General features: G+C 38.6%; 1 protein-coding gene across 13 annotated transcripts in view; it reads right to left on the bottom strand.

The window, feature by feature from the left end:
* Positions 1 to 24,805, bottom strand: part of DNM3 (dynamin 3) — a 576,940-nt gene that overhangs the window by 342,397 nt on the left and 209,738 nt on the right. For all 13 annotated transcript variants that reach the window (XM_031012314.3, XM_055377773.2, XM_063710835.1 and 10 more), the window contains one exon: positions 7,271 to 7,357. In XM_031012314.3, coding sequence (XP_030868174.1) covers positions 7,271 to 7,357 — 87 coding nt within the window. The remainder of the gene's footprint in view (positions 1 to 7,270; positions 7,358 to 24,805) is intronic.

Below are 24,805 nucleotides of genomic sequence, written 5' to 3' on the forward strand. Positions count from 1 at the left end.
ACAGAAAGCCAAATCATGAGTGAACTCCCATTAGCAATTGCTACAAAGAGAATAAAATACCTGGGAATACAACTTACAAGGGATGTGAAGGACCTCTTCAAAGAGAACTACAAACCACTGCTCAAGGAAATAAAAGAGGACACAAACAATTGGAAAAAAACATTCCTTGCTCATGGATAGGAAGAATCAATATTGAGAAAATGGCAATACTGCCCAAAGTAATTTATAGATTCAATGCTATCCCCATCAAGCTACCATTGACTTTCTTCACAGATTTAGAAAAAACTACTTTAAATTTCATATGAAACCAAAAAAGAGCCCATATAGCCAAGACAAGCGTAAGCAAAAAGTACAAAGCTGGAGGCATCATGCTGCCTGACTTCAAACTATACTACAAAGCTTTGGTAACCACAACAGCATGGTACTGGTTCCAAAACCGATATATAGACCAATGGAATAGGACAGAGGCCTCAGAAATAATGCCACACATCTACAACCAGCTGATCTTTGACAAATCTGACCAAAAAAAAAGCAATGGGGAAAGGATTCCCTATTTAATAAATGGTGTTGGGAAAACTGGCTAGCCATATGCAGAAGACTGAAACTGGACCCCTTCCTTACAGCTTATACAAAAATTAACTCAAGATGGATTAAAGACTTAAACACAAGACCTAAAAGCATAAAAACCATAGAAGGAAACCTAGGCAATACCATTCAGGACATAGGCATGGAGAAAGACTTCATGACTAAAACACCAAAAGCAATGGCAACAAAAGCCAAAACTGACAAATGGGATCTCATTAAACTAAAGAGCTTCTGCACAGCAAAAGAAACTATCATCAGAGTGAAAAGGTAACCTACAGAATGGGAAAAAAATTTTTGCAATCTACCCATCTGACAAAGGGCTAATATCCAGAATTTACAAAGAACGTATACAAATTTACAAGAAAAAAAAACATCAAAAAGCGGGCAAAGGATATGAACAGACACTTCTCAAAAGAAGACATTTATGCAGCCAACAAACATATGAAAAAAAAGCTCATCATCACTGGTCATTAGAGAAATGCAAATCAAAACCACAATGAGGAGATACCATCTCACGCCAGTTAGAATAGAAATCATTAAAAAGTCAGGAAACAACAGATGCTGGAGAGGATGTGGAGAAATAGGAATGCTTTTACACTGTTGGTGGGAGTGTAAATTAGTTCAACCATTGTGGAAGACAGTGTGGCAATTCCTCAATGACCTAGAACCAGCAATACCATTTGACGCAGCAGTCCCATTACTGGGTACATACCCAAAGGATTATAAACCATTCTACTACAAAGACACATGTACACGCATGTTTATCGCACCACTGTTCACAATAGCAAAGACTTGGAACCAACCAAAATGCTACCAATGATACACTGGATAAAGAAAATGTGGCTCATATACACCATGGAATACTATGTAGCCATAAAAAAGGATGAGTTCATGTCCTTTGCAGGAACATGGATGAAGCTGGAAACCATCATTCTCAGCAAAATATCTCAAGGACAGAAAACCAAACACTGCATGTTCTCACTCATAAGTGGGAGTTGAACAATGAGAACACATGGACACAGGGAAGGCAGCATCACACACCAGGGCCTGTTGTGGGGGTGGGGGGCTAGGGGAGGGATAGCATTAGGAGAAATACCTAATATAGACAACAGGTTGATAGGTACAGCAAACCACCATGGCGCATGCATACCTATGTAACAAACCTGCACGTTCTGCACATGTATCCCAGAACTTAAAGTATAATAAATTTAAATAATAATAATAATAATGTCAGATCTCTGCTAGAATATCACTCCTCAGAGGGATTTTCCTGCCCATTCTATTTAAACTAGCACTCTGGTTACTCTCTATTGTGTTACCCTGCCTTATTTTCTTTTGTAGCACTAACACTAGCTAACATGGCAAGTTTTTACATATTTCTTATATAGACCTCATCTGTTGTATCCACTGCTACATCTCCAGTTCCTAGAACAGTGCCTGAAACATCATGAGAATTAAATGAAGATTTGTGATGGAGTAAACTGGATGCATGTCCCAGGCAACATGAAAATATTCTAAATATAAGATACTTATAATCTCTAGGTCAGAGACTTGGGAGGTCCCTCTGTGAAAAATAGTATTCAATGGGGAGATGAGGAGGCTGACAGAAAACAAGAGAGAAGTGGAGCAACCAGAACCTGCAAAAAAGAAGGTATTATACTAGAGATATTCAAAACTGACTTCCTCTTTCTAGGTTTCCTTGTGTTCTCCCAACTAAATCCTGTCTCTTTCCAGGATGCTGAGATTTGCTAAAAGGGAGAAATATGGTGCTTACAGATCTCTGCCTGAATATCTCCAGAGCTCTGCTCTTCAACTTTGTTGGATAAATTTTGGTGACTATTGTATTTGTTTGCTGCCTCCCTTCATTGAAGGTAGCATTTGAACGCATCAGAGTCCTCATGGCAACAGTTCATAGACATATTCTACATAATGCTCCCCAGTGGGTACTTCCTCAAGAAAGCCATCCATGATCCTTATCCCCTACCCAACCAAGACCAGGTTGGATTGTACTATTACTCTCAAATAGTCTATGTGCCATAATTATATACACACAGAAAATTATGTATATGTATAAAATTATGTATATGTAAAATTATGTATTCTATAAAATATAGGGTGCTATATACACATATGTACATATATGCACATATATGTTTCAATATGTACATATATGCATATATGTTCAAATATGTACACATACACTTATATATGTATATATACATATATAAGCATATATACATATATGTATGTATATATGTACATGTAAATACACACATATATACATACATACATGTACATGTATATATACACTATATATACATATATGTGTGTTTGTGTATGTGTGTGTATATCTATATAGCACCCTATACTTATTTGTGGCATTTACTACAAATGTAATTAATTACTAATATTTTTTTGTTTAATATTTCTCTTCTCTGCAAGACTGTACACTCCATAGAAGCTAGGATTATGTTTATCTTGTTCACCATTTTATCCTTAGAACTTACAGCCTAGCATGATACACACAATAGGTGCCCAATAAACATTTGCGGCCTTATTTGTGTAACTATCTACCAGGCTTGAAGAACAGTTAACTCTCTTTTTTGTTGTTGTTTTTTGAGACAAGTCTCACTCTATTGCCCAGGCTGGAGTGCAATGGTGCAATCTCAGCTCACTGCAACCTCCGCCTCCTGGGTTCAAAGAATTCTCCCGCCTCAGCCTTCCAAGTAGCTGGGAATACAGGCACCCGCTATCATGCCCAGTTAATTTTTGTACTTTTGTAGAGATGGGATTTCACCATGTTGGCCAGGCTGGTCTTGAACTCCTGACCTCAGGTGATCCACCCACCTTGGCCTCCCAAAGTGCTGGGATTACAGGCGTGAGCCACCGTGCCTGGCCAAGAACAGTTAACTTTCCAGGGAGTGATTTATTCTCACATATACATATATATAATTAGTACGTGGCCACTTGTTCTTGTTTTGTACTCAGTACCCAGTGCTATAGGCTGGAGGCTTTGTTTTTGTGGCTAATCTCAACCAGTCATCTGACCAAATCTTGCTGAGAGTCACAAGGGGACCTGTCAAAAAAAGATTTAAAAGATCACTCCAAATCTTCTCCCACTACCAAAAATAAAGTCAAGGCATGGGGGCTATTAGGTCAATAACATCATACTTGTATGAAAAAAATTCATACAGTCAGAGTTTTGTTTCATATCTTGAAGAAAACTGAAACATTAGGAAGCGTGATCATTATTGGATTAGTTGTAGTTTTGCCTCTCTTCTCCCAACAATAAAGCCAGATTCAGTTAAATTGTATACTCCAAATCCATTTGGCCAAAAGTTTGTACCAATAAACTGTAATATTTGAACACAAATAAATTGTTGCCACTATAAGGAGCAAAATATCTACATAATTCTCAACATCGCCAAAGGCTGTCATGAATATCTTTTGGACGTTCACACACATTAACTTGGACTGTAGTACAGGAAAAAAAGTGGAAAAAAAATAAAAGCTATGGCTGTTCTCATTATATTCCTGGAAACTGGGAGTCTGTGTTCACTCTAGGAAAAGAGCCAGGTCGCATGTGGGGGATGAAAAGAAAAATAATCCATTTTTTTCTCATTTTTTCACTTTCTCAGAGTTTCTCACTGCCTTTTTCATCCACAGTTATTGAATATTTAGTTGAAGCAAAGTAAAGCTACCCCTGGTAGCAGTAGTTGCCCAGTAAGTCCACTGCTTCAACATGCAGTGACATCTATGGAAGCACCAAGACTAACAGCTGGCACACTCAGACATCCAAAAAACCTTTGTTTAAGAAAAAGCTACAGACAGATTTATGGCTTTCCATATTCTTAATTTTGAAGATTTTTTTTCCCACAAAGCTTCCAGAGCAGAAGTTGGTAGTAACTCTACTTTTTAAAGAAAGAAATAAAACTGCAAGAATGTCCCAGAGCTGTTCAGGCGCAGAGGCCTGAGGATATGTGTCACTCTGTCTAACTGGATACTTTAAAAGTACCACATGGTCCCAGGCAGCAGAGTCCAGAATTCAAATGTGAGATCTATCCAAAATGACATGTCCACACTACCAAAACCAGGCATGTTTCTGCTATGCCACACAAGTCCATATTAGAGGTGACCACTACCAGCTTTGACAGGCACTTGATAACTGTTGGACCACACCACCTGAGACTGTGACTTAGTAGGGAGATGCCTGCTCCATCCCTTATGTCCTACTTGGGGAATAAATTAACCACTGTAACTGAGTTGCAGATTGAAAACAATTTCCCTTGGAATCAGAAAAGGCAGTTCTTAATTAATTTTAGTTGTTTTTGCTGTTATTCCCAAAGAGCTATGGCACATGGTAGATTCGAGGAAGAACTGCCTTTTCTGATATATATATATATATATATATATATATATATATATATATATATATATATATATATGCCTTTTCATATATATATATGATTATATATATATAACTGCCTTTTCATATATATATATATGCAGGGTCTTGCTCTGTCACCCAGGCTGGAGTGCAGTGGCATGACCATAGCTCACTGTAGCCTCAACCTCCCAGGCTCACGTGATCCTTCCATCTCAGCCTCCGAGTAGCTGGGACTACTGGTAGTGCAGGCCACCATGCCCAGCTAATTGTTTAATGTTTTGTAGAGAGAGGGTTTCACCATGTTTCCCAGCCTGGTCTCGAACTCCTGACCTCAAGCAATCTGCCTGCCTCAGCCTCCCAAAAGTGCTGGGATTACAGGTGTGAGCCACTACACCTGGCCTTGTATTTTGATTACTTCTTTCCCTCCTCACAAAACGTCTGTGAGTTAACTACCACTATTATCTCACTTTAAGATGAGAAAATTGAAGTGTAAAGATGTCAAATAACTTGTCACAAGTTACACAAAATGTTAACAACAGAGCTGAAATTCAAATTCAGGTAGTCTCAGCCCAGAGCCCACAATCTTAACAACATGGTGAAGTTTGAACATGCCATTTTACTAAAACAAAAACTCTGAAATATGAAGAAGCTAGCAACTGACACAGATATGATTACAAATATTTAAAATGCTTTAAATAATTATCCTATATCTTCTCCAATATTATTTTGACAGCGGATCCTAAAGAGTTAAGTAGGATTTATTATCATTTGAATATTATAGATGAAAACACTAAATTAAAACAGTTAGCTTATTTACTTAAAGTCAGGAGTACAGCTGATTCTTAAGAACTTAAGTTTTCTCAGCCCAGGAGGGGCCAAGACATTAGACGTTAGGGAGAACCTCTGGCCCTGGGGCTCCATATCTGGCTCTAGGCTTGATTTCACTGACTCAGGAGTTAATACTGATTTGTTCATCTCAACGGAATCACAAAGCCTGTTTTCTCCTCTTTTGGCTATTGCAGCTATCCAAGACTGTGAAAGTTGATAAACAAGTGAAAACTATAAATGGTGATTAATTAACTTTCAAAACACAATGATAAAAAGTAGTGACAATGAATCCACAGCTCAAGCAGAGACAAGGTGGTTACTGGAATCACTCACGAATGTCCCAATCTGCTGGGTCTCCATCCCTCTGTCCTTCCTTTTCTCCTTTCTTCTCCACCCGCTCCTCTTCCCCTCGCACGCTCTGTGTGCTGTGTGTGTCTCTCCCTGTGGTTTGTTCCTCTCTCTTTTATTTTGCCTTCTTCCTTTTCCCCACTTCTCCCTCACCTCCTTCCCACTCATCTGAGAATCACAAAATCCTGTAATACTAACTTACACAGGATTTCAGAGAGCATATAGACCAATATATTAATGCTGTACACGAGAAAACAACAGTCCAAAGAAGTGATTTACACAAGAACATGATGTTATTTTGTGGCGAGCACATGGCCTAAGTCCAGTGTTCTCTCCACAACATCACACGTGCAGCTGTGTCATGGAATTCAAGGGTATGTAAAACCGTTTGTATTTCCTGTTATAATATTTTATAAGTAACTAAGAAAAATCCATTTAAACCTAAGAAGATTTTTATTCTTTCCACGTAGTCCTTTACTTTTTTAAATGAATTATCCTCACTTGAAAATAATCTTTCCAAATTACAAAGCTAGGATTAGAAAACAATTTCAGGGTCACTCCTTACAAACCACATACATTCACAAAATAGAAATGTTTAAAAGAGTAGTTCTCAATTTTTTTTTCAATCATAGGTTGTATGGATAAGCTGATGAAAATCTAGGTCCACTCTCTCCTCAGAAAAAAATAAAAACACTGAGCATTTTGCATAATGTTTTAGGAGTTTGTGAATCTTCTGGAGTCCATCTGTGGGCCCAATAAAAGTTAAGAACCTCTGTCTTAAAGAGAAAATGTGGTATGTTTCTGGATTAGTGATTTTCAAAGTAGGATGTATGCACGATCCATGGAGCATTGAGAAAAAAAATAATGAAACTCCTGTTACTGCTTTTGCATCTCATTCTTCTGAATGAAGACTTTTTATTTGCTCATATTTTTAACATAAACAAGATATGAATATAGTATGTGTATAATTCATAAATAAGTAAAAATAAACATAATGTAGTTGTGTTCCACTATTTTTTTTCCTTTAAGCAACAGGCTGACTGTTGGGAACTACCAGACAACCTTGCAGAGACCTTCGACCTCCCGCAATCTCCCTGCCCAACAGGGAAGACCTCTCCTTACCTGGTCCTTTGTCTTCCCTTCTCGCTCACGAATGTGGTTAGCAACAATCCTTTCCGTTTCCTCGCAGAGTCTGGGGAAGTTTGCCAGCTGTCAAGAAAAGCAGATCTGAGTATTAATACTCAAAAAGTTACACTACCAAAAGAGAAGCAGAGATAAATTATGTTATTTTACAGAAGATATTCATTGCCATTCTGGAAGCAAAAATGAAATATCATCAACTCCTAAAGAAGGATGTCAAGGTGATGGGAGAGGCTTCACAAACTATCATCAGAAGTAACCTTGTTATGTTGAGGAAACACTTCAAAACCAGCAGAGCAATTCCTTAGGAAGAAAGCAGAACCCTAGATACCATCTAGCACTGTGCTCCTGCTGAGTTGGCACTTAATAAAATCCAAAGATGAAGAAGTCGGAAAACAGGACAAAGAAAAGGATAATGACTAACATTTTATATAGTGTCTACCATGTGTCAGGTGCTAAGAACTTCATGAATTACCTCCTTCAATATTCACAGCAATCAGAAAAGACAGATATAATTATTAACCTCATTTCTTTTTTATTTTATTTATTTATTTTTTTTGAGACAGAGTTTTGCTCTTGTCACCCAGGCTGGAGTGCAATGGTGCGATCTCAGCTCACTGCAACCTCTGCCTCCTGGGTTCAAGCAATTCTCCTGTCTCAGCCTCCCGAGTAGCTGGGATTACAGGCACGTGCCACCAAGCTCAGCTAATTTTTGTATTTTTAGTAAAGACAGGGTTTCACCATGTTGGCCAGGTTGGTCTCTAACTTCTGACCTCAGGTGATCCACCTGTCTTGGTCTCCCAAAGTGCTGGGATTACAGGCGTGAGCCACCACGCCCAGCCAACCCCATTTAATAGAGGAGAAAAGTGAAGCACAGAGAGGTTAAGTAATTCATGCCCATGACTAAACAGCTCAAAAATGGTGGGTTCAGGATTCCAGCCTAAGTCCTAGGACTCCAGAGCCCATGGTCTTGTCCATTACTCTTCGAGGATGATTCATCCCATGAAGCACAAAGAGACTCCTTTAACTTTTTAAATTCTCCCCTACAGAAAATATATGTGTATATGTACATTTTTTTTTGCAAAACTATGGAAATTGTGTATGTCAATTACTTAACCCCATCTAAATTATGCAGGTAATTGTTCAAAACATAGTTTGCAAAAGTGAATACCTTAATTCAGTTGTTTTCAATATAAGGAAGAAAGAGAATGGGATGCTATGAAAATGTTTAAGAAGCCCTAATCCAGAAGGAAGACTTAGACAGGGAAAGGTGTGTGAGAATGGCCGTGGAGAAGATGAAGCTTGCCAGGAACAGGAACATGTGTGAAGGCATGGTGAAAGTGAGGGCAATTAGTGGCGATAAAAGTAAAAGAAAGTCCGTGCAGAAACTGAGCAATATGATCCTCAGACAAAGCTAGAAAAGTAGAGAGGGGCCACATCAAGCAGATCCTTGCAATTCTATTAGGAATTTAGGCTACTGAAGCAATTCAGATGAAATGGAAATAAGGGTGGCTTCTACTGGGATGACAGCAATGGAAATGGAGAAAAGTGGGCACATTCATGACTTAGGCCAGGCAAAATATTAATTCCAATGATGATTTTTAAAGTGCTTGCAAATTAATAAGATTAATAGATAGCTCAATAAAATAGGCAAAGAATATGATTTAATTCGTAAAAGACTTAATAGTCAATAAGCAGAAGGAAAAACAAACTGTACAAGTGATCTAATGCAAAGAAAAGAAATAACTATTATATTGGCAAATTGCTATTTTTTTTATAAGACTTACTACAGGTGAGGGTATACTGAGATTAGCACAATTTAAACTTGCTGAGGGGTGTCAAGAAGAGAAATCTTTCTGGAAAGCAATTTGACATTATGTATCAAAAGTCTTGCGCGTGCACACACACACACACACACACACACCACGGAGACAGAGAGAGAGAGATCTCAACCTAATAACCTCACAGAATTCTGAGCTACAATGATAAGGACATTCATCACAGCATTAGTTGGAAAAGCAACAATAAGATAAACAAACTATAAACTACCTAGTATCTGATGATGTTAAATAAATGAAGGTAGATCCACTTACGTGATGTAATGTAGCCATTTTGAATAACAATTTTAATAATAGCTAATGACATGGTAAAGTATTTACAACACTAATTGAAGAAAATTAGGCTACTAAATATATAATGTGATTATGCACAAGCATAATGTTTTGGTTTGGATATTTCTTTCCTCCAAATTCATGTTAAAATTCAAGCCCCAATGTGGCTATATTGACAAGTGGGGCTTTTAAGAGGTGATTGGGTCATGAAGGCTCTGCCATCATGAGTGGATTAATCCATTCATGGACTAATGGATTAATAGGTTATGGGAGTGGGACTGGTAGCTTTATAAGAAGAGGACTAGCGACCTGAGCTAGCATGCTACCGCACTCAGCACCCTTACAATATGATTGATACCCTGCACCAGCAAGAAGGCCCTTACCAGAGGCAGACCCTCAACACTGGGTCTTCCATAACTGTAAGAAATAAATACCTTTTCTGTATAAATCCCTTTTCTGTATAAAGAAATAAATTCCTTTTCTGTATACCCAGTTTCAGGTATTTTGTTATAAACTACAGAAAATGCACTAAGACACATCCACACACACATGCACACACACACAGAGTCACACACCACCATATACCCTTGACATTTTTCAAGGATATAGCCCAATCTTACAAATACCAACATTCTTGAGTAATATTATAGCATGTAATATTTCTCCAAACTCATAAGGAGTTAGATCTAGGCCTCCCTGAAATGGGGCTTCTGTATGGTCACCTGGGGTCACTGTGCACATTACCTTTATAGCATGCACAACATATATTAGTGTCTTAGCAAGTTAACAAACTGCAGTACTTCATGAAACCATCATAATCACGAGATCTCATATACGTTAAATCTTCCATTGCTGCAAGTCTACTCTCTGTGCATAGAAAAAGATTTGCACAGATACTATAAAGTGTTAATAGCAATAACTCTTTGAATTATACACACTTTTATTTATCTACATTTTCCAAATATTTCTACAGTGGATATAGATTATGTTCGTAACATCATAAAAACATAGAAACCTGACTGCTTTGGTTACCACAAAAATCATCACCAGTGTCTCTATGAGGTCCTCGATTTCTCACCCTCTTATCTGAATCCTGAGATGCACACTCACCTGGGGGCTTATTTCATGAATTACCGCAAGATACAAATGGAGTTCATACTTCCCATTTTGGAAACATTCTCCAGAAAAAGCTCTATTATAACAGAACCCCTCTTGACTCTCTGAAAGTCCTACAAGTTATTTTTTGTGAGGCTTATAAAAGCCTTCAGAGTGGAAGAGATAGCTGATCAATTCCAGTCCTTCTTGACTAGTGCAAACCTGAGTGGTGTATCTGACACCAAATATTAGCCTGCCCTAGGTCACCAAGACAATCAATTCCCCCTGCACTCAGACAGCTTCCCAAGCTATTCAATGACAGCCACACTATTATAGAATCACATTACCTCAGAGAAGTAACTACGCAAGCAGTCGAGGTCTACCAAGGAAGAGTGAGATGCCTTTAACAACATTTAGCAAATAGATTACAGCAGAAAGTTATTTTTAAAACCATCAAATAGTGGCAATATAAATATTTATTCAGATACTAAACACTTGATAGCTGAAGGACCCCAGGCCAGTATATGGCCATCATTAAGTCAGGGAAAGGCCAAAATGACAAGAATATCCCATGAAGCAGAGACATCTAAGAATGCCTCCAATCTACTGGCCTTGGCAGGAGCATTGATTTGTGTGCATGTGTGTGTCTCCTGATCTTTCCAAGCTTACTGCCCATGGGCTTAATTCTACCAGAAAAGGAATCTGTAAGAGCCACAATTTTGTACCTACAATTGAGACAACTGGAAGTCAATAAGCCTGAATTCTAAGTGGAACAAAAGAAACAGAGAACACACTAGAAGAGCTACCATTATGGAGACAAAGGAGGAAAAACTTTGAAGAGACACTAAGCAATGTAATATCTAGGCCCACCACTGAATGGCATTAATGAAACAACTGGTTTGGTTACTAGCTGGTTGATATTGAACTGATTGTGGGAGTATAAGAGTCAAAATCTTGGTTTTAACTGCTGGCTTTCAAATATAAAATATATAAATATATATAAATAGTCCCAAACATATAAATAGTCCCAATTCTTAAGATACATACATACAGAGGTTAAAAAATAAAGTCCTACTGACATTTCAATTGATTTCTGATTAGGCTTTCTACCACTCATTTCATTATCTCATTTAATCTCATAATGAGATTATTTCATGATCTCATTCAAACTGTGCCCTGCTCAGTTTGTGTCACCCTTTACTTAGCTTTAAAACATACTTAACTTTGATTGCTCAATTCAATCCCTCACCTCTCTTCTATGTCTCTTATTTAATGTGCAATCACCATTTCCTCAATCATTTATACCATTATAATTGTCAATCACTTTTGCACTTTTTTAATTTGAATGTCAAATTGAAAGCCTACAGTTGTAAGAATATGGGAGTTCTTATTTGTCAAAGTAATCAGAATATTAAGTATGTATGCCTAAATAATATTGATCTAGAAGGTGTCTTTAGGCCTTTATTCCTCTAATGATTAATTAAATAACCTATAAATTGGTTTATAGAGAGTCAAGGGATGAAGGATTTGCTATTAGTTATAATAATTACATTCCTAAATTTATGTCACATCAGTCATTCATGGTGCAACTGCTACAGTCCAGCTCCATGCTCAGTTTATATCATAACACCTGATATTAGAAACCACATAGTCTTGAGTGGCAGGTTGCCTATACAGATAAATAGTCATACAAGAGAAATATTTTTTAAAAACCAATGGGAAATATGAAGAAATAAATGTATAAACCAGGTGTGAGAGGTCCTCTGAGGATTTGATGCTTATATTATAATAGTGAAACTTGCAGTCAAAGCTATACATTTATTATACAGCAAATTAGTTCTAAATAGCTTATAGTTCAAATTGCATTGAATATTCTTTTTTTTTTTTTTTTTTTGACAGAGTCTCGCTCTGTTGCCCAGGCTGGAGTGCAGTGGTACATCTTGGCTCACTGCAACCTCCACCTCCTGGGTTCAGGCAATGCTCCTGTCTCAGCCTCCTGAGTAGTTGGAACTATAGGCGCCCACCACCAGTCCAGCCTGGGTAGAGTATTCTTAAATAATAAAGAAGATTCAATGGAGAAATAATATAATATACACGACTTTAGGAATCAAAACCTTCAATATGTAATTCAAGGAGAATATTTTAATTATACATGTTCTGAGAGAAAGCAGCAAAACATGTTTTAATAAGGTCCAATGTTGTAAGTGTTATTTAGGGTAGTGATTAATTATTTTGGTGGAACCTCAATATAAAAATTTAATTTCAGTATGGATCACATTTTCCTAGAGAAAAAAAAAACTTGGGAGACATTTCTATCCAACAAAACAAAAATTATACACTTCCAAAATGTATTAACAGTTTATCAGACCATAAGATCTATGCTATGCTAGTACATTTTTCTCAAAATGGTCAAGAGACCAGGCAAGATTTCCATATCATCAAGAGGAACAAGTCTGATGCCTCTAGCAAAGACTGGAGTTATTAGGTAACCGTCTAAGAAAATAAATTCAGAACAAAATTTCTTCTATACATATCACTTGACTTGATTGGTTTGGCTGACCTAAAGATAAGGGCTTTTATGAAAAAGCTATAAACCTTTAAATGCTGGCTGCTTGCTACAAACCAAATAGAAATAATGAATTTTAGCACTCATAAAAGCATACAATTTTTTAATTTCATTTTCTGTGAATTAAGCACCCACCCAACCCAACAAAATCCCTAGCAATCCTTTGTTTTTATATAGCATAGTGTTGTATTTATTCAGGATATGAGAAGACAGTCATCTGCACACAACACATTTGCTATGAAAAAAAATTTTTAAACAGATGTATTTGTAGAAACATTTACAAAGGTGATTGAAGATAAGAAGCAATTCTAACATAAAGAGATCAAAAAATAGTGACTGTTTTCTAAGTTGTACGGGGTTAATGGGAAAGTTCCTTATGGGGTGTTCTACATTGGCATATGAGTGGCATATGAGAAGTCAAAGAAGGTCAAAGTGAAGTTGGCAGGAAGGGAAAAGGAGTGCCAGATCCCAACTAGGTGAACTGGGACCAAGTGGGCTAGTGTTAGCCCTCCTTCTCCAGGTGGGCAAATCCTTAATCCAGAAACCTCAAATATTTTCAACAAATAGCAGGAGAAGTGGTGAGGTATAAGATGGAAAAACTTTTAAACAGAGAAATGAAGAGAACTCTCGTGTTATTTATGAAATGCTAAGGAATAAAAACAAACAAGTCCTCACCTAAGAAACAAGGAGAGTAGAAAAACAAAAACAAAAAGTCCAACCTTGAGTGAATAAAACTTGGGTGCCGCAGAGTAGTCAGAAGAGCCTCTTACTTAAGTAATTCAGAAAACATCCAAAAAGGAAGTCAGGGTGGGTTGACATGGTGGCAAAACAACACCTGAAGATCATAACCAGATTTTTATCTCTCTCTTCCCAAGTTTATCTCTGGTAGACATATTAATGAGCAGTTAAAATGGAAAAAAACTTCAAAACAGAAAGTGGGAGGAAAATCAGGGACCATGGTAAATTATAAATAAAGAACCAATTATAAAGATTACAAATCCTTTAATGAGTTGTAAGATGAAAAGGTGAGATTCTATCCCATTAAAACCAAGTCCCAGGCCTGAATTTCCTATAATACCCAACAAAAGTTTCAGACTTTAATAACCAGTCTGATTCAAAGCCTGGGCACTAAAGCCTATTACATTAGACATGTATTATATGCAAAGCACAGCACAGAGTTTGACTGGATGGCAACCATCAGAGGAGGTGAAATGCAAGTATTTTCTTTTTTTTTAATTTTTTTCTTTCATTATTATACTTTAAGTTTTAGGGTACATGTGCACATTGTGCAGGTTAGTTACATATGTATACATGTGCCATGCTGGTGCACTGCACCCACTAACTCGTCATCTAGCATTAGGTATATCTCCAGATGCTATCCCTCCCCCCTCCCCCCACCCAACAACAGTCCCCAGGGTGTGATGTTCCCCTTCCTGTGTCCATGTGATCTCATTGTTCAATTCCCACCTATGAGTGAGAACATGCGGTGTTTGGTTTTTTGTTCTTATGATACTTTACTGAGAATCATGATTTCCAATTTCATCCATGTCCCTACAAAGAACATGAACTCATCATTTTTTATGGCTGCATAGTATTCCATGGTGTATATGTGCCACATTTTCTTAATCCAGTCTATCATTGTTGGACATTTGGGTTGGTTCCAAGTCTTTGCTATTGTGAATAGTGCTGCAATAAACATACGTGTGCATGTGTCTTTATAGCAGCATGATTTATAGTCCTTTGGGTATATACCCAGTAATGGGATGGCTGGGTCAAATGGTATTTCCAGTTCTAGATCCCTGAGGAATTGCCACACTGACTTCCACAATGGTTGAACTAGTTTACAGTCCCACCAACAATGTAAAAGTGTTCCAATTTCTCCACATCCTCTCCAGCACCTGTTCTTTCCTGACTTTTTAATGATTGCCATTCTAACTGGTGTGAGATGGTATCTCATTGTGGTTTTGATTTGCATTTCTCTGATGGCCAGTGATGATGAGCATTTTTTCATGTGTTTTTTGGCTGCATAAATGTCTTCTTTTGAGAAGTGTCTGTTCATGTCCTTCGCCCACTTTTTGATGGGGTTGTTTGTTTTTTTCTTGTTTTGTTTGAGTTCATTGTAGATTCCGGATATTAGCCCTTTGTCAGATGAGTAGGTTGCGAAAATTTTCTCCCATTTTGTAGGTTGCCTGTTCACTCTGATGGTAGTTTCTTTTGCTGTGCAGAAGCTCTTGAGTTTAATTAGATCCATTTGTCAATTTTGGCTTTTGTTGCCATTGCTTTTGGTGTTTTAGACATGAAGTCCTTGCCCATGCTTATGTCCTGAATGGCATTGCCTAGGTTTTCTTCTAGGGTTTTTATGGTTTTAGGTCTAACATTTAAGTCTTTAATCCATCTTGAATTGATTTTTGTATAAGGTGTAAGGAAGGGATCCAGTTTCAGCTTCCTACATATGGCTAGCCAGTTTTCCCAGCACCATTTATTAAATAGGGAATCCGTTCCCCATTGCTTGTTTTTCTCAGGTTTGTCAAAGATCAGATAGTTGTAGATATGCGGCGTTATTTCTGAGGGCTCTGTTCTGTTCCATTGATCTATATCTCTGTTTTGGTACCAGTACCATGCTGTTTTGGTTACTGTAGCCTTGTAGTATAGTTTGAAGTCAGGTATTGTGATGCCTCCAGCTTTGTTCTTTTGGCTTAGGATTGACTTGGTGATGCGGGCTCTTTCTTGGTTCCATATGAACTTTAAAGTAGTTTTTTTCCAATTCTGTGAAGAGAGGCATTGGTAGCTTGATGGGGATGGCATTGAATCTGTAAATGACCTTGGGCAGTATGGCCATTTTCATGATATTGATTCTTCCTACCCATGAGCATGGAATGTTCTTCCATTTGTTTGTATCCTCTTTTATTTCCTTGAGCAGTGGTTTGTAGTTCTCCTTGAAGAGGTCCTTCACATCCCTTGTAGGTTGGATTCCTAGGTATTTTATTCTCTTTGAAGCAATTGTGAATGGGAGTTCACTCATGATTTAGCTCTCTGTTTGTCGGTTGTTGGTATATAAGAATGCTTGTGATTTCTGTACATTGATTTTGTATCCTGAGACTTTGCTGAAGTTGCTTATCAGCTTAAGGAGATTTTGGGCTGAGACAATGGGGTTTTCTAGATATACAATCATGTCGTCTGCAAACAGGGACAATTTGACTTCCTCTTTTCCTAATTGAATACCCTTTATTTCTTTCTCCTGCCTAATTGCCCTGGCCAGAACTTCCAACACTATGTTGAATAGGAGTGGTGAGAGAGGGCATCCCTGTCTTGTGCCAGTTTTCAAAGGGAATGCTTCCAGTTTTTGCCCATTCAGTATGATATTGGCTGTGGGTTTGTCATAGATAGCTCTTATTATTTTGAAATACGTCCCATCGATACCTAATTTATTGAGAGTTTTTAGCATGAAGGGTTATTGAATTTTGTCAAAGGCCTTTTCTGCATCTATTTAGATAATCATGTGGTTTTTGTCTTTGGCTCTGTTTATATGCTGGATTACATTTATTGATTTGCGTATATTGAACCAGCCTTGCATCCCAGGGATGAAGGCAACTTGATCATGGTGGATAAGCTTTTTGATGTGCTGCTGGATTCATTTTGCCAGTATTTTATTGAGGATTTTTGCATCAATGTTCATCAAGGATATTGGTCTAAAATTCTCTTTTTCGGTTGTGTCTCTGCCCGGCTTTGGTATCAGAATGATGCTGGCCTCATAAAATGAGTTAGGGAGGATTCCCTCTTTTTCTATTGATTGGAATAGTTTCAGAAGGAATGGTACCAGTTCCTCCTTGTACCTCTGGTAGAATTCGGCTGTGAATCCATCTGGTCCTGGACTCTTTTTGGTTGGTAAGCTATTGATTATTGCCACAATTTCAGATCCTGTTATTGGTCTATTCAGAGATTCAACTTCTTCCTGGTTTAGTCTTGGGAGAGTGTATGTGTCGAGGAATTTATCCATTTCTTCTAGATTTTCTAGTTTATTTGTGTAGAGGTGTTTGTAGTATTCTCTGATGGTAGTTTGTATTTCTGTGGGATTGGTGGTGATATCCCCTTTATCATTTTTTATTGCATCTATTTGATTCTTCTCTCTTTTTTTCTTTATTAGTCTTGCTAGCGGTCTATCTATTTTGTTGATCCTTTCAAAAAACCAGCTCCTGGATTCATTAATTTTTTAAGGGTTTTTTTTGTCTCTATTTCCTTCAGTTCTGCTCTGATTTTAGTTATTTCTTGCCTTCTGCTAGCTTTTGAATGTGTTTGCTCTTGCTTTTCTAGTTCTTTTAATTGTGATGTTAGGGTGTCAATTTTGGATCTTTCCTGCTTTCTCTTGTGGGCATTTAGTGCTATAAATTTCCCTCTACACACTGCTTTAAATGTGTCCCAGAGATTCTGGTATGTTGTGTCTTTGTCCTCGTTGGTTTCAAAGAACATCTTTAGTTCTGCCTTCATTTCGTTATGTACCCAGTAGTCACTCAGGAGCAGGTTGTTCAGTTTCCATGTAGTTGAGCGGTTTTGAGTGAGATTCTTAATCCTGAGTTCTAATTTGATTGCACTGTGGTCTGAGAGATAGTTTGTTATAATTTCTGTTCTTTTACATTTGCTGAGGAGAGCTTTACTTCCAAGTATGTGGTCAATTTTGGAATAGGTATGGTGTGGTGCTGAAAAAAATGTATATTCTGTTGATTTGGGGTGGAGAGTTCTGTAGATGTCTATTAGGTCCACTTGGTGCAGAGCTGAGTTCAATTCCTGGGTATCCTTGTTGACTTTCTGTCTCATTGATCTGTCTAATGTTGACAGTGGGGTGTTAAAGTCTCCCACTTTTAATGTGTGGGAGTCTAAGTCTCTTTGCAGGTCACTCAGGACTTGCTTTATGAACCTGGGTGCTCCTGTATTGGGTGCATATATATTTAGGATAGTTAGCTCTTCTTGTTGAATTGATCCCTTTACCATTATGTAATGGCCTTCTTTGTCTCTTTTGATCTTTGTTGGTTTAAAGTCTGTTGTATCAGAGACTAGGATTGCAACCCCTGCCTTTTTTTGTTTTCCATTTGCTTGGTAGATCTTCCTCCATCCTTTCATTTTGAGCCTATGTGTGTCTCTGCACATGAGATGGGTTTCCTGAATACAGCACACTGATGGGTCTTGACTCTTTAACCAATTTGCCAGTCTGTGTCTTTTAATTGGAGCATTTAGTCCATTTACATTTAAAGTTAATATTGTTATGTGTGAATTTGATCCTGTCTTTATGATGTTATCTGGTTATTTTGCTCGTTAGTTGATGCAGTTTCTTCCTAGTCTCGATGGTCTTTACATTTTGGCATGATTTTGCAGTGGCTGGTACCGGTTGTTCCTTTCCATGTTTAGCGCTTCCTTCAGGAGCTCTTTTAGGGCAGGCCTGGTGGTGACAAAATCTCTCAGCATTTCCTTGTCTGTAAAGTATTTTATTTCTCCTTCACTTATGAAGCTTAGTTTGGCTGGATATGAAATTCTGGGTTGAAAATTCTTTTCTTTAAGAATGTTGAATATTGGCCCCCACTCTCTTCTGGCTTGTAGGGTTTCTGCCGAGAGATCCGCTGTTAGTCTGATGGGCTTCCCTTTGAGGGTAACCCGACCTTTCTCTCTGGCTGCCCTTAACATTTTTTCCTTCATTTCAACTTTGGTGAATCTGATGATCATGTGTCTTGGAGTTGCTCTTCTCGAGGAATATCTTTGTGGCGTTCTCTGTATTTCCTGAATCTGAACGTTCACCTGCCTTGCTAGATTGGGGAAGTTCTCCTGGATAATATCTTGCAGAGTGTTTTCCAGCTTGGTTCCATTCTCCCCGTCACTTTCAGATACACCAGTCAGATGTAGATTTGGTCTTTTCACATAGTCCCATATTTCTTGGAGGCTTTGCTCATTTCTTTTTATTCTTTTTTCTCTAAACTTCCCTTCTCACTTCATTTCATTCATTTCATCTTCCATTGCTGATACCCTTTCTTCCAGTTGATCGCATTGGCTCCTGAGGCTTCTGCATTCTTCACGTAGTTCTCGAGCCTTGGTTTTCAGCTCCATCAGTTCCTTTAAGCACTCCTCTGTATTAGTTATTCTAGTTATACATTCTTCTAAATTTTTTTCAAAGTTTTCAACTTCTTTGCCTGTGGTTTGAATGTCCTCCCGTAGCTCAGAGTAATTTGATCGTCTGAAGCCTTCTTCTCTCAGCTGGTCAAAGTCGTTCTCCGTCCAGCTTTGTTCCGTTGCTGGTGAGGAACTGCGTTCCTTTGGAGGAGGAGAAGTGCTCTGCTTTTTAGAGTTTCCAGTTTTTCTGTTCTGTTTTTTCCCCATCTTTGTGGTTTTATCTACTTTTGGTCTTTGATGATGGTGATGTACAGATTGGTTTTTGGTGTGGATGTCCTTTCTGTTTGTTAGTTTTCCTTCTAACAGACAGGACCCTCAGCTGCAGGTCTGTTGGAGTACCCGGCCGTGTGAGGTGTCAGTGTGCCCCTGCTTGGGGTTGCCTCCCAGTTAGGCTGCTGGGGGGTCAGGGGTCAGGGACCCACTTGAGGAGGCAGTCTGCCCTTTCTCAGATCTCCAGCTGCGTACTGGAAGAACCACTGCTCTCTTCAAAGCTGTCAGACAGGGACATTTAAGTCTGCAGAGGTTACTGCTGTCTTTTTGTTTGTCTGTGCCCTGCCCCCAGAGGTGGAGCCTACAGAGGCAGGCAGGCCTCCTTGAGCTGTGGTGGGCTCCACCCAGTTCGAGCTTCCCTGCTGCTTTGTTTACCTAAGCAAGCCTGGGCAATGGCGGGCACCCCTCCCCCAGCCTCGCTGCCGCCTTGCAGTTTGATCTCAGACTGCTGTGCTAGCAATCAGCGAGACTCCGTGGGCATAGAACCCTCCAAGCCAGGTGCAGGATATAATCTCGTGGTGTGCCCTTTTTTAAGCCCATCGGAAAAGCGTAGTATTCAGGTGGGAGTGACCCGATTTTCCAGGTGCTGTCCGTCACCCCTTTCTTTGACTAGGAAAGGGAACTCCCTGACCCCTTGCGCTTCCCGAGTGAGGCAATGCCTCACCCTGCTTCGGCTCGTGCATGGTGCGCGCACCCACTGACCTGCGCCCACTGTCTGGCACTCCCTAGTGAGATCAACCTGGTATCTCAGATGGAAATGCAGAAATCACCAGTCTTCTGCGTCACTCACGCTGGGAGCTGTAGACAGGAGCTGTTCCTATTCGGCCATCTTGGCTCCTCCCCAAAATACAAGTATTTTCATACAGTGTAAAAACCATAGCACATCTATATAAACCTAAAAGAAAGTCCTAAATAGTATGATGCTTTGAAGCCATTTTCCTTCATCCTATTTCAGCCAAACTGACCGTCACCTGCTGAATCAATGAGACATAATTCATTTTTTTAATTATTCATTCAATAATCATTGTTGAAAACCAGGCTGTTTTAGGGGTGGCAAATAGAGCGATGAGCTTAATAAGCCAAGTTCTTATTCTCATGGAACTTGTATTCTCAAGGTCCCTTAATTATCTTATAACACAACAACAGCAGACATAAATAATATAATTAATATATTAATAGTAATATATACTGCAAAGAAAAAGTTTGGTAAGTAGATTAACGATGGTGTGCATGTGTGGTGTGTGTGTGTGTGTGTGTATTTGGGGGAGGGCTATGCAACTGAAAATAGAAAAGTCGGAGAAACACTCTGCTTTATGGGGCATTTGAATAGCAGAGGCCTGAAAGAAGCAATGGTTTGATCCATGCAGGTATCTTGGGGCAGATCATTTCCCACATTAAGAATGAGAAGTGCAAAGGCTCTACAGACATGTTTCCTTGGCCTGCTAAATAAACAAGGAATCCAGTGCAGCTGGAGTGGACCAAGAAGAGGAGAGAAAGGGGAGAAGATGAATTTAGAGATGAAAAGCAGGGGGCAAGATTGTGTAGGGCCTTGTAAGCCATGGTAAGGACTTGGATTCACTTGTTTAGTTATGTGTATTCAGAGCTAGATATTTACTTACCTAATAAGCCACAAAATTTGGCATTTCTTCTAACAGCACTTCTTAATGGAAAATCTTTCCCTGTATTTCTTTTTCTTTATTTGGGGGGGCGGGGGGGAAATGGAGTCTCGCTGTTGTTGCCTGGGCTGGAGTGCAATAGTGCGATCTCGGCTCACTGCAACCGCCACTTCCCAGGTTCCAGCAATTCTCCTGCCTCAGCCTCCTGAGTAGCTGAGATTATAGGCACCCCCCACCATGATTGGCTAAGTTTTGTATTTTTAGTAGAGATGGGGTTTTACCATGTTGGCCAGGGTGGTCTCGAACTCCTGATCTCAGGTGATCCATCCGCCTCGGCCTCCCAAAGTGATGGGATTACAGGCATGAGCCACCTTGCCTGGCTCTTTCCCTGTATTTCTAATAGCTGACTAAGGTATTTTTTTTCTCCTTGCAAAACTTTTTTTTTCTAAACCAGAAAAAAAATCAATTAATTAGTATAATAATGATCCAAGAATGTCAGTTCCCAAGAGGCCAGTAAATGGCACAGTTACTAAACTGTGGTTCAAAAAAAATCAAGATGTTCCTCTCAGTGTTTTCTGAAAAGACCTTCAGCACCCTGTGATGATGCACTGGAGAAGAGGAGGTAAAGAAAAGCAGCTGAAAAGAGACGCCACCAAAATAATTTCAAAGTTGAGATGTCCCTGGCATGAAGCCAAATAGCTCATAAAGCTCTAATGTTCCTGTCTTATCCTCCAGTGCCCCAGAGACAACAGTGAGAAAGTATCTGGGAAGAAATGCATTTCCCCAGGTTAGGAGTCTAGCTTTGTGTTTTGTTGTTTGATAAATCCCATATGTTTTTCACTGATGTTTATTTATGCAGCTTAAGAAAAAAGCAATTAAGGTTTTTACACATGAGGCATCACATGAGGAGTTGTAAATGAAAACTGTATTTTATGTTTATATATGTATATATGCTATAACAGAAATATATATATAATTACAATATAGCTGGAATTACTTATTTTCACATTGCCTGAGGCAGTCTTTGTTTACTCCTATTACTTCAGTGAAAGTATTCATAGCACCCCCTTTAAGTCTCAAAAATGTCCTGCACTGAACAATAAATTATATAGTCACCTTATCTATGGCTCATGTTCAAAACAAGGCAAGTAATAAAGTCCCAGCAGACTCAACTCTAATTAGGATTATTTTGCTTTGCAAAATATTTTAATTAGACCAATTGTTAAATAAAAGATATTGAAAGTATACCTAGTAAGGCCAAAAATGAAAAACATCAAAATGCAGCATAAGGAAAAGGATAGATGTTTGAAAGAAAACCTGCCTAAGTTTTATCAGTTTAAAAGGAATGGCTAAAATACTATTTGAAAACCAAGTATATATATTTTTGACCACTGGATAACTTTAGAACATCTAAATTGTTAGTAAATATTTATAAAATGCCCCTATGTGGAGTTGGTCACTGTGTTACAGGCTAGAGAGAAGATAAAAAACACAGTGCCTTTTTTTCAAAGGAGCTTACAATCAACAAGAGGAGATATGTAAACAAATACATACAAATAAATCTCAAGGCAGTATCATAAATGCTATGATATAAATACACATAGGGTATCAACAGAAGCACTAAAAAGGGAGTTGGGAGAGAGACCAGGAAGTGACTCACAGAGGCCCTTTAGGAAGATTTTAAGGAAAATAGGATGATTGAGCTGCCTCCCTAAAAATGAGAGGGGATGGCAGGTAAACACAGGAGGGAAAGTGAGACATTCTAGACAAAAGGAATCACTTATGCAAATGTCAAAAGCATGAAAAATCTTTGAGGATAGTGCAAAGCATCTAGAATGGCTGAAGCAAGCAGTGGGACCAAAGATATAGCTGGAGAAGTATTCAGAGATCAGACAGGGAACCTAAATACAACCCTAAATGATCTGAACTTTATTTTCAAGGCTATGAGGAGTCGTTGAATAATTTTGAGGATACAGGCAAAAGGCATATCTGTATTTTAGAAAAATCACTTTGACAGCAATGGCAAAGATGAATTTGAGGGTGACCAGGCTAGAAATAGAACAGTTAGGGGGCCACTGGAATAATTCAGGCTTAAAAGTAATGTTCAGGGCTTTAAGTAAGAAAAGAGAATAGTTGCAGTAGTCTGTAGACAGTTTCCACAAAGAGGCTTGAGCTAGAGGTACAGATTTGGGAATCACCAATATTTTAAGTGGTAGTTGAACTATTACAGACATGATCTGTCAAGGAGAAAATATAGTAAGAAGAGAATAAAACCAGGAATAAGCTCTGTGGGATCGCAGTGTTTAGAGGCAAGCAAAAATGGACGAATGCTCAAAGGAGGTAGAGAAGGAATAAAGAGAAAGAGGGAAGAGAACCCATGAGAGAGGAGTGCCAGCTTTATAAAGAGAGTGGAATACAGTCTCAGGAATAAGAGCGTCCTTTAGGCTTGGCAATCAGGACTCTCACTGATCTTTGCAATAATTAACTCTATAGAGTAGTGGGGTAGAATCCAAATTTCAGTTGAGGAATTAACTGGAGATGACACAGTAAAGATGCAAAGCATAAACTACTTTTTTTCCCAAGAAGGCTGACCATGAGAGGAGAAAAATAGGGCAGCAGGTGAGTGTTTGTCACTGTTTCTTTTAAAATTAGGACAGACATATTTATATGTTGATTTTTTAAAATGTGATGGAGAAGATGATGATTCAGGAAACAAAAGGCTAAAAAGAGTACATCCTCTAAGGAGGTGAGAGTACAGATAGGAAACCACCCCCCACCCCCTTGATCAGGAATACTATCTCAACAGAGACAAGGATAAGAAGGGGGTGTGGTTGTGAATACAGGTAAGTTTGAGGGATAGAAGGCAAGAATCAATGTTTCATAGTGCCCATTTATGGCCCCTATTTTTTCTGCGAAATCTTCATTGAAAGTGAGGATGAAAGTGATGAGTCAGGTGGCTTGAAGAGAGTGCTAAAAGTTTAACATCATTATCATGGAGAACACAGGAGGCTGCTAATTACTAAGACACTGAAGCACTACTGGGCAGCAGTTGAAATTGGACTAAGAAGAAGACCATGAATATATTGGGGCACCAGTTCACACAAATAGACAATTATCTCCAAGCTCTTCAGAAGCCTGGGGGAAAGGAAAATAAAGATAAGCAGTAAATTTTAGCAGTCCTGGAGTTTCAACAGGTGGCAAAGTTAATCCAAGTAGAACTGAAGTAATAGATAAAAAAACTAATGATGGATGTACATCTGCTCACCTATACACCTTGTGGGCTCTAAGGTTTAATGCTGGAAGGGGAAATAACAGGAGGCTCCCACTTTAGCAGCAAGGCCCAGACACATTTTCCAACCTAGATCTGTCAGCAGTGAAGTGGACACTAAATTTCAAACCTTCAAAATAGAACTTTTCCATTAATTTCCCAATTGGCTTAAAATCTAAAGAGGATGAAGGGGGTGATCAGCATTCTGCAGGCCCTTTAAGGTTTACAATTTCCTAGTAAAACATTTTTTGATGACAACAAGAGCCAGAAGTCATGAAACTATGATGCTAGAGTGGACTGAATGGAGAGCAAAGATCTCAAAGAAAAGTAGCTTTTAGTCATCGGACATGATATCTACATGGACACTGAACACTTCCACGTTGAAGGTGAATTGGGGATGGAGAGGAAAAATGTAAGCCAGGTTCTAAAGATCCTGAT

The sequence above is a fragment of the Gorilla gorilla genome, chromosome 1 (assembly GCF_029281585.2).
Source record: "Gorilla gorilla gorilla isolate KB3781 chromosome 1, NHGRI_mGorGor1-v2.1_pri, whole genome shotgun sequence".
Lineage (NCBI taxonomy): Eukaryota > Metazoa > Chordata > Mammalia > Primates > Hominidae > Gorilla > Gorilla gorilla.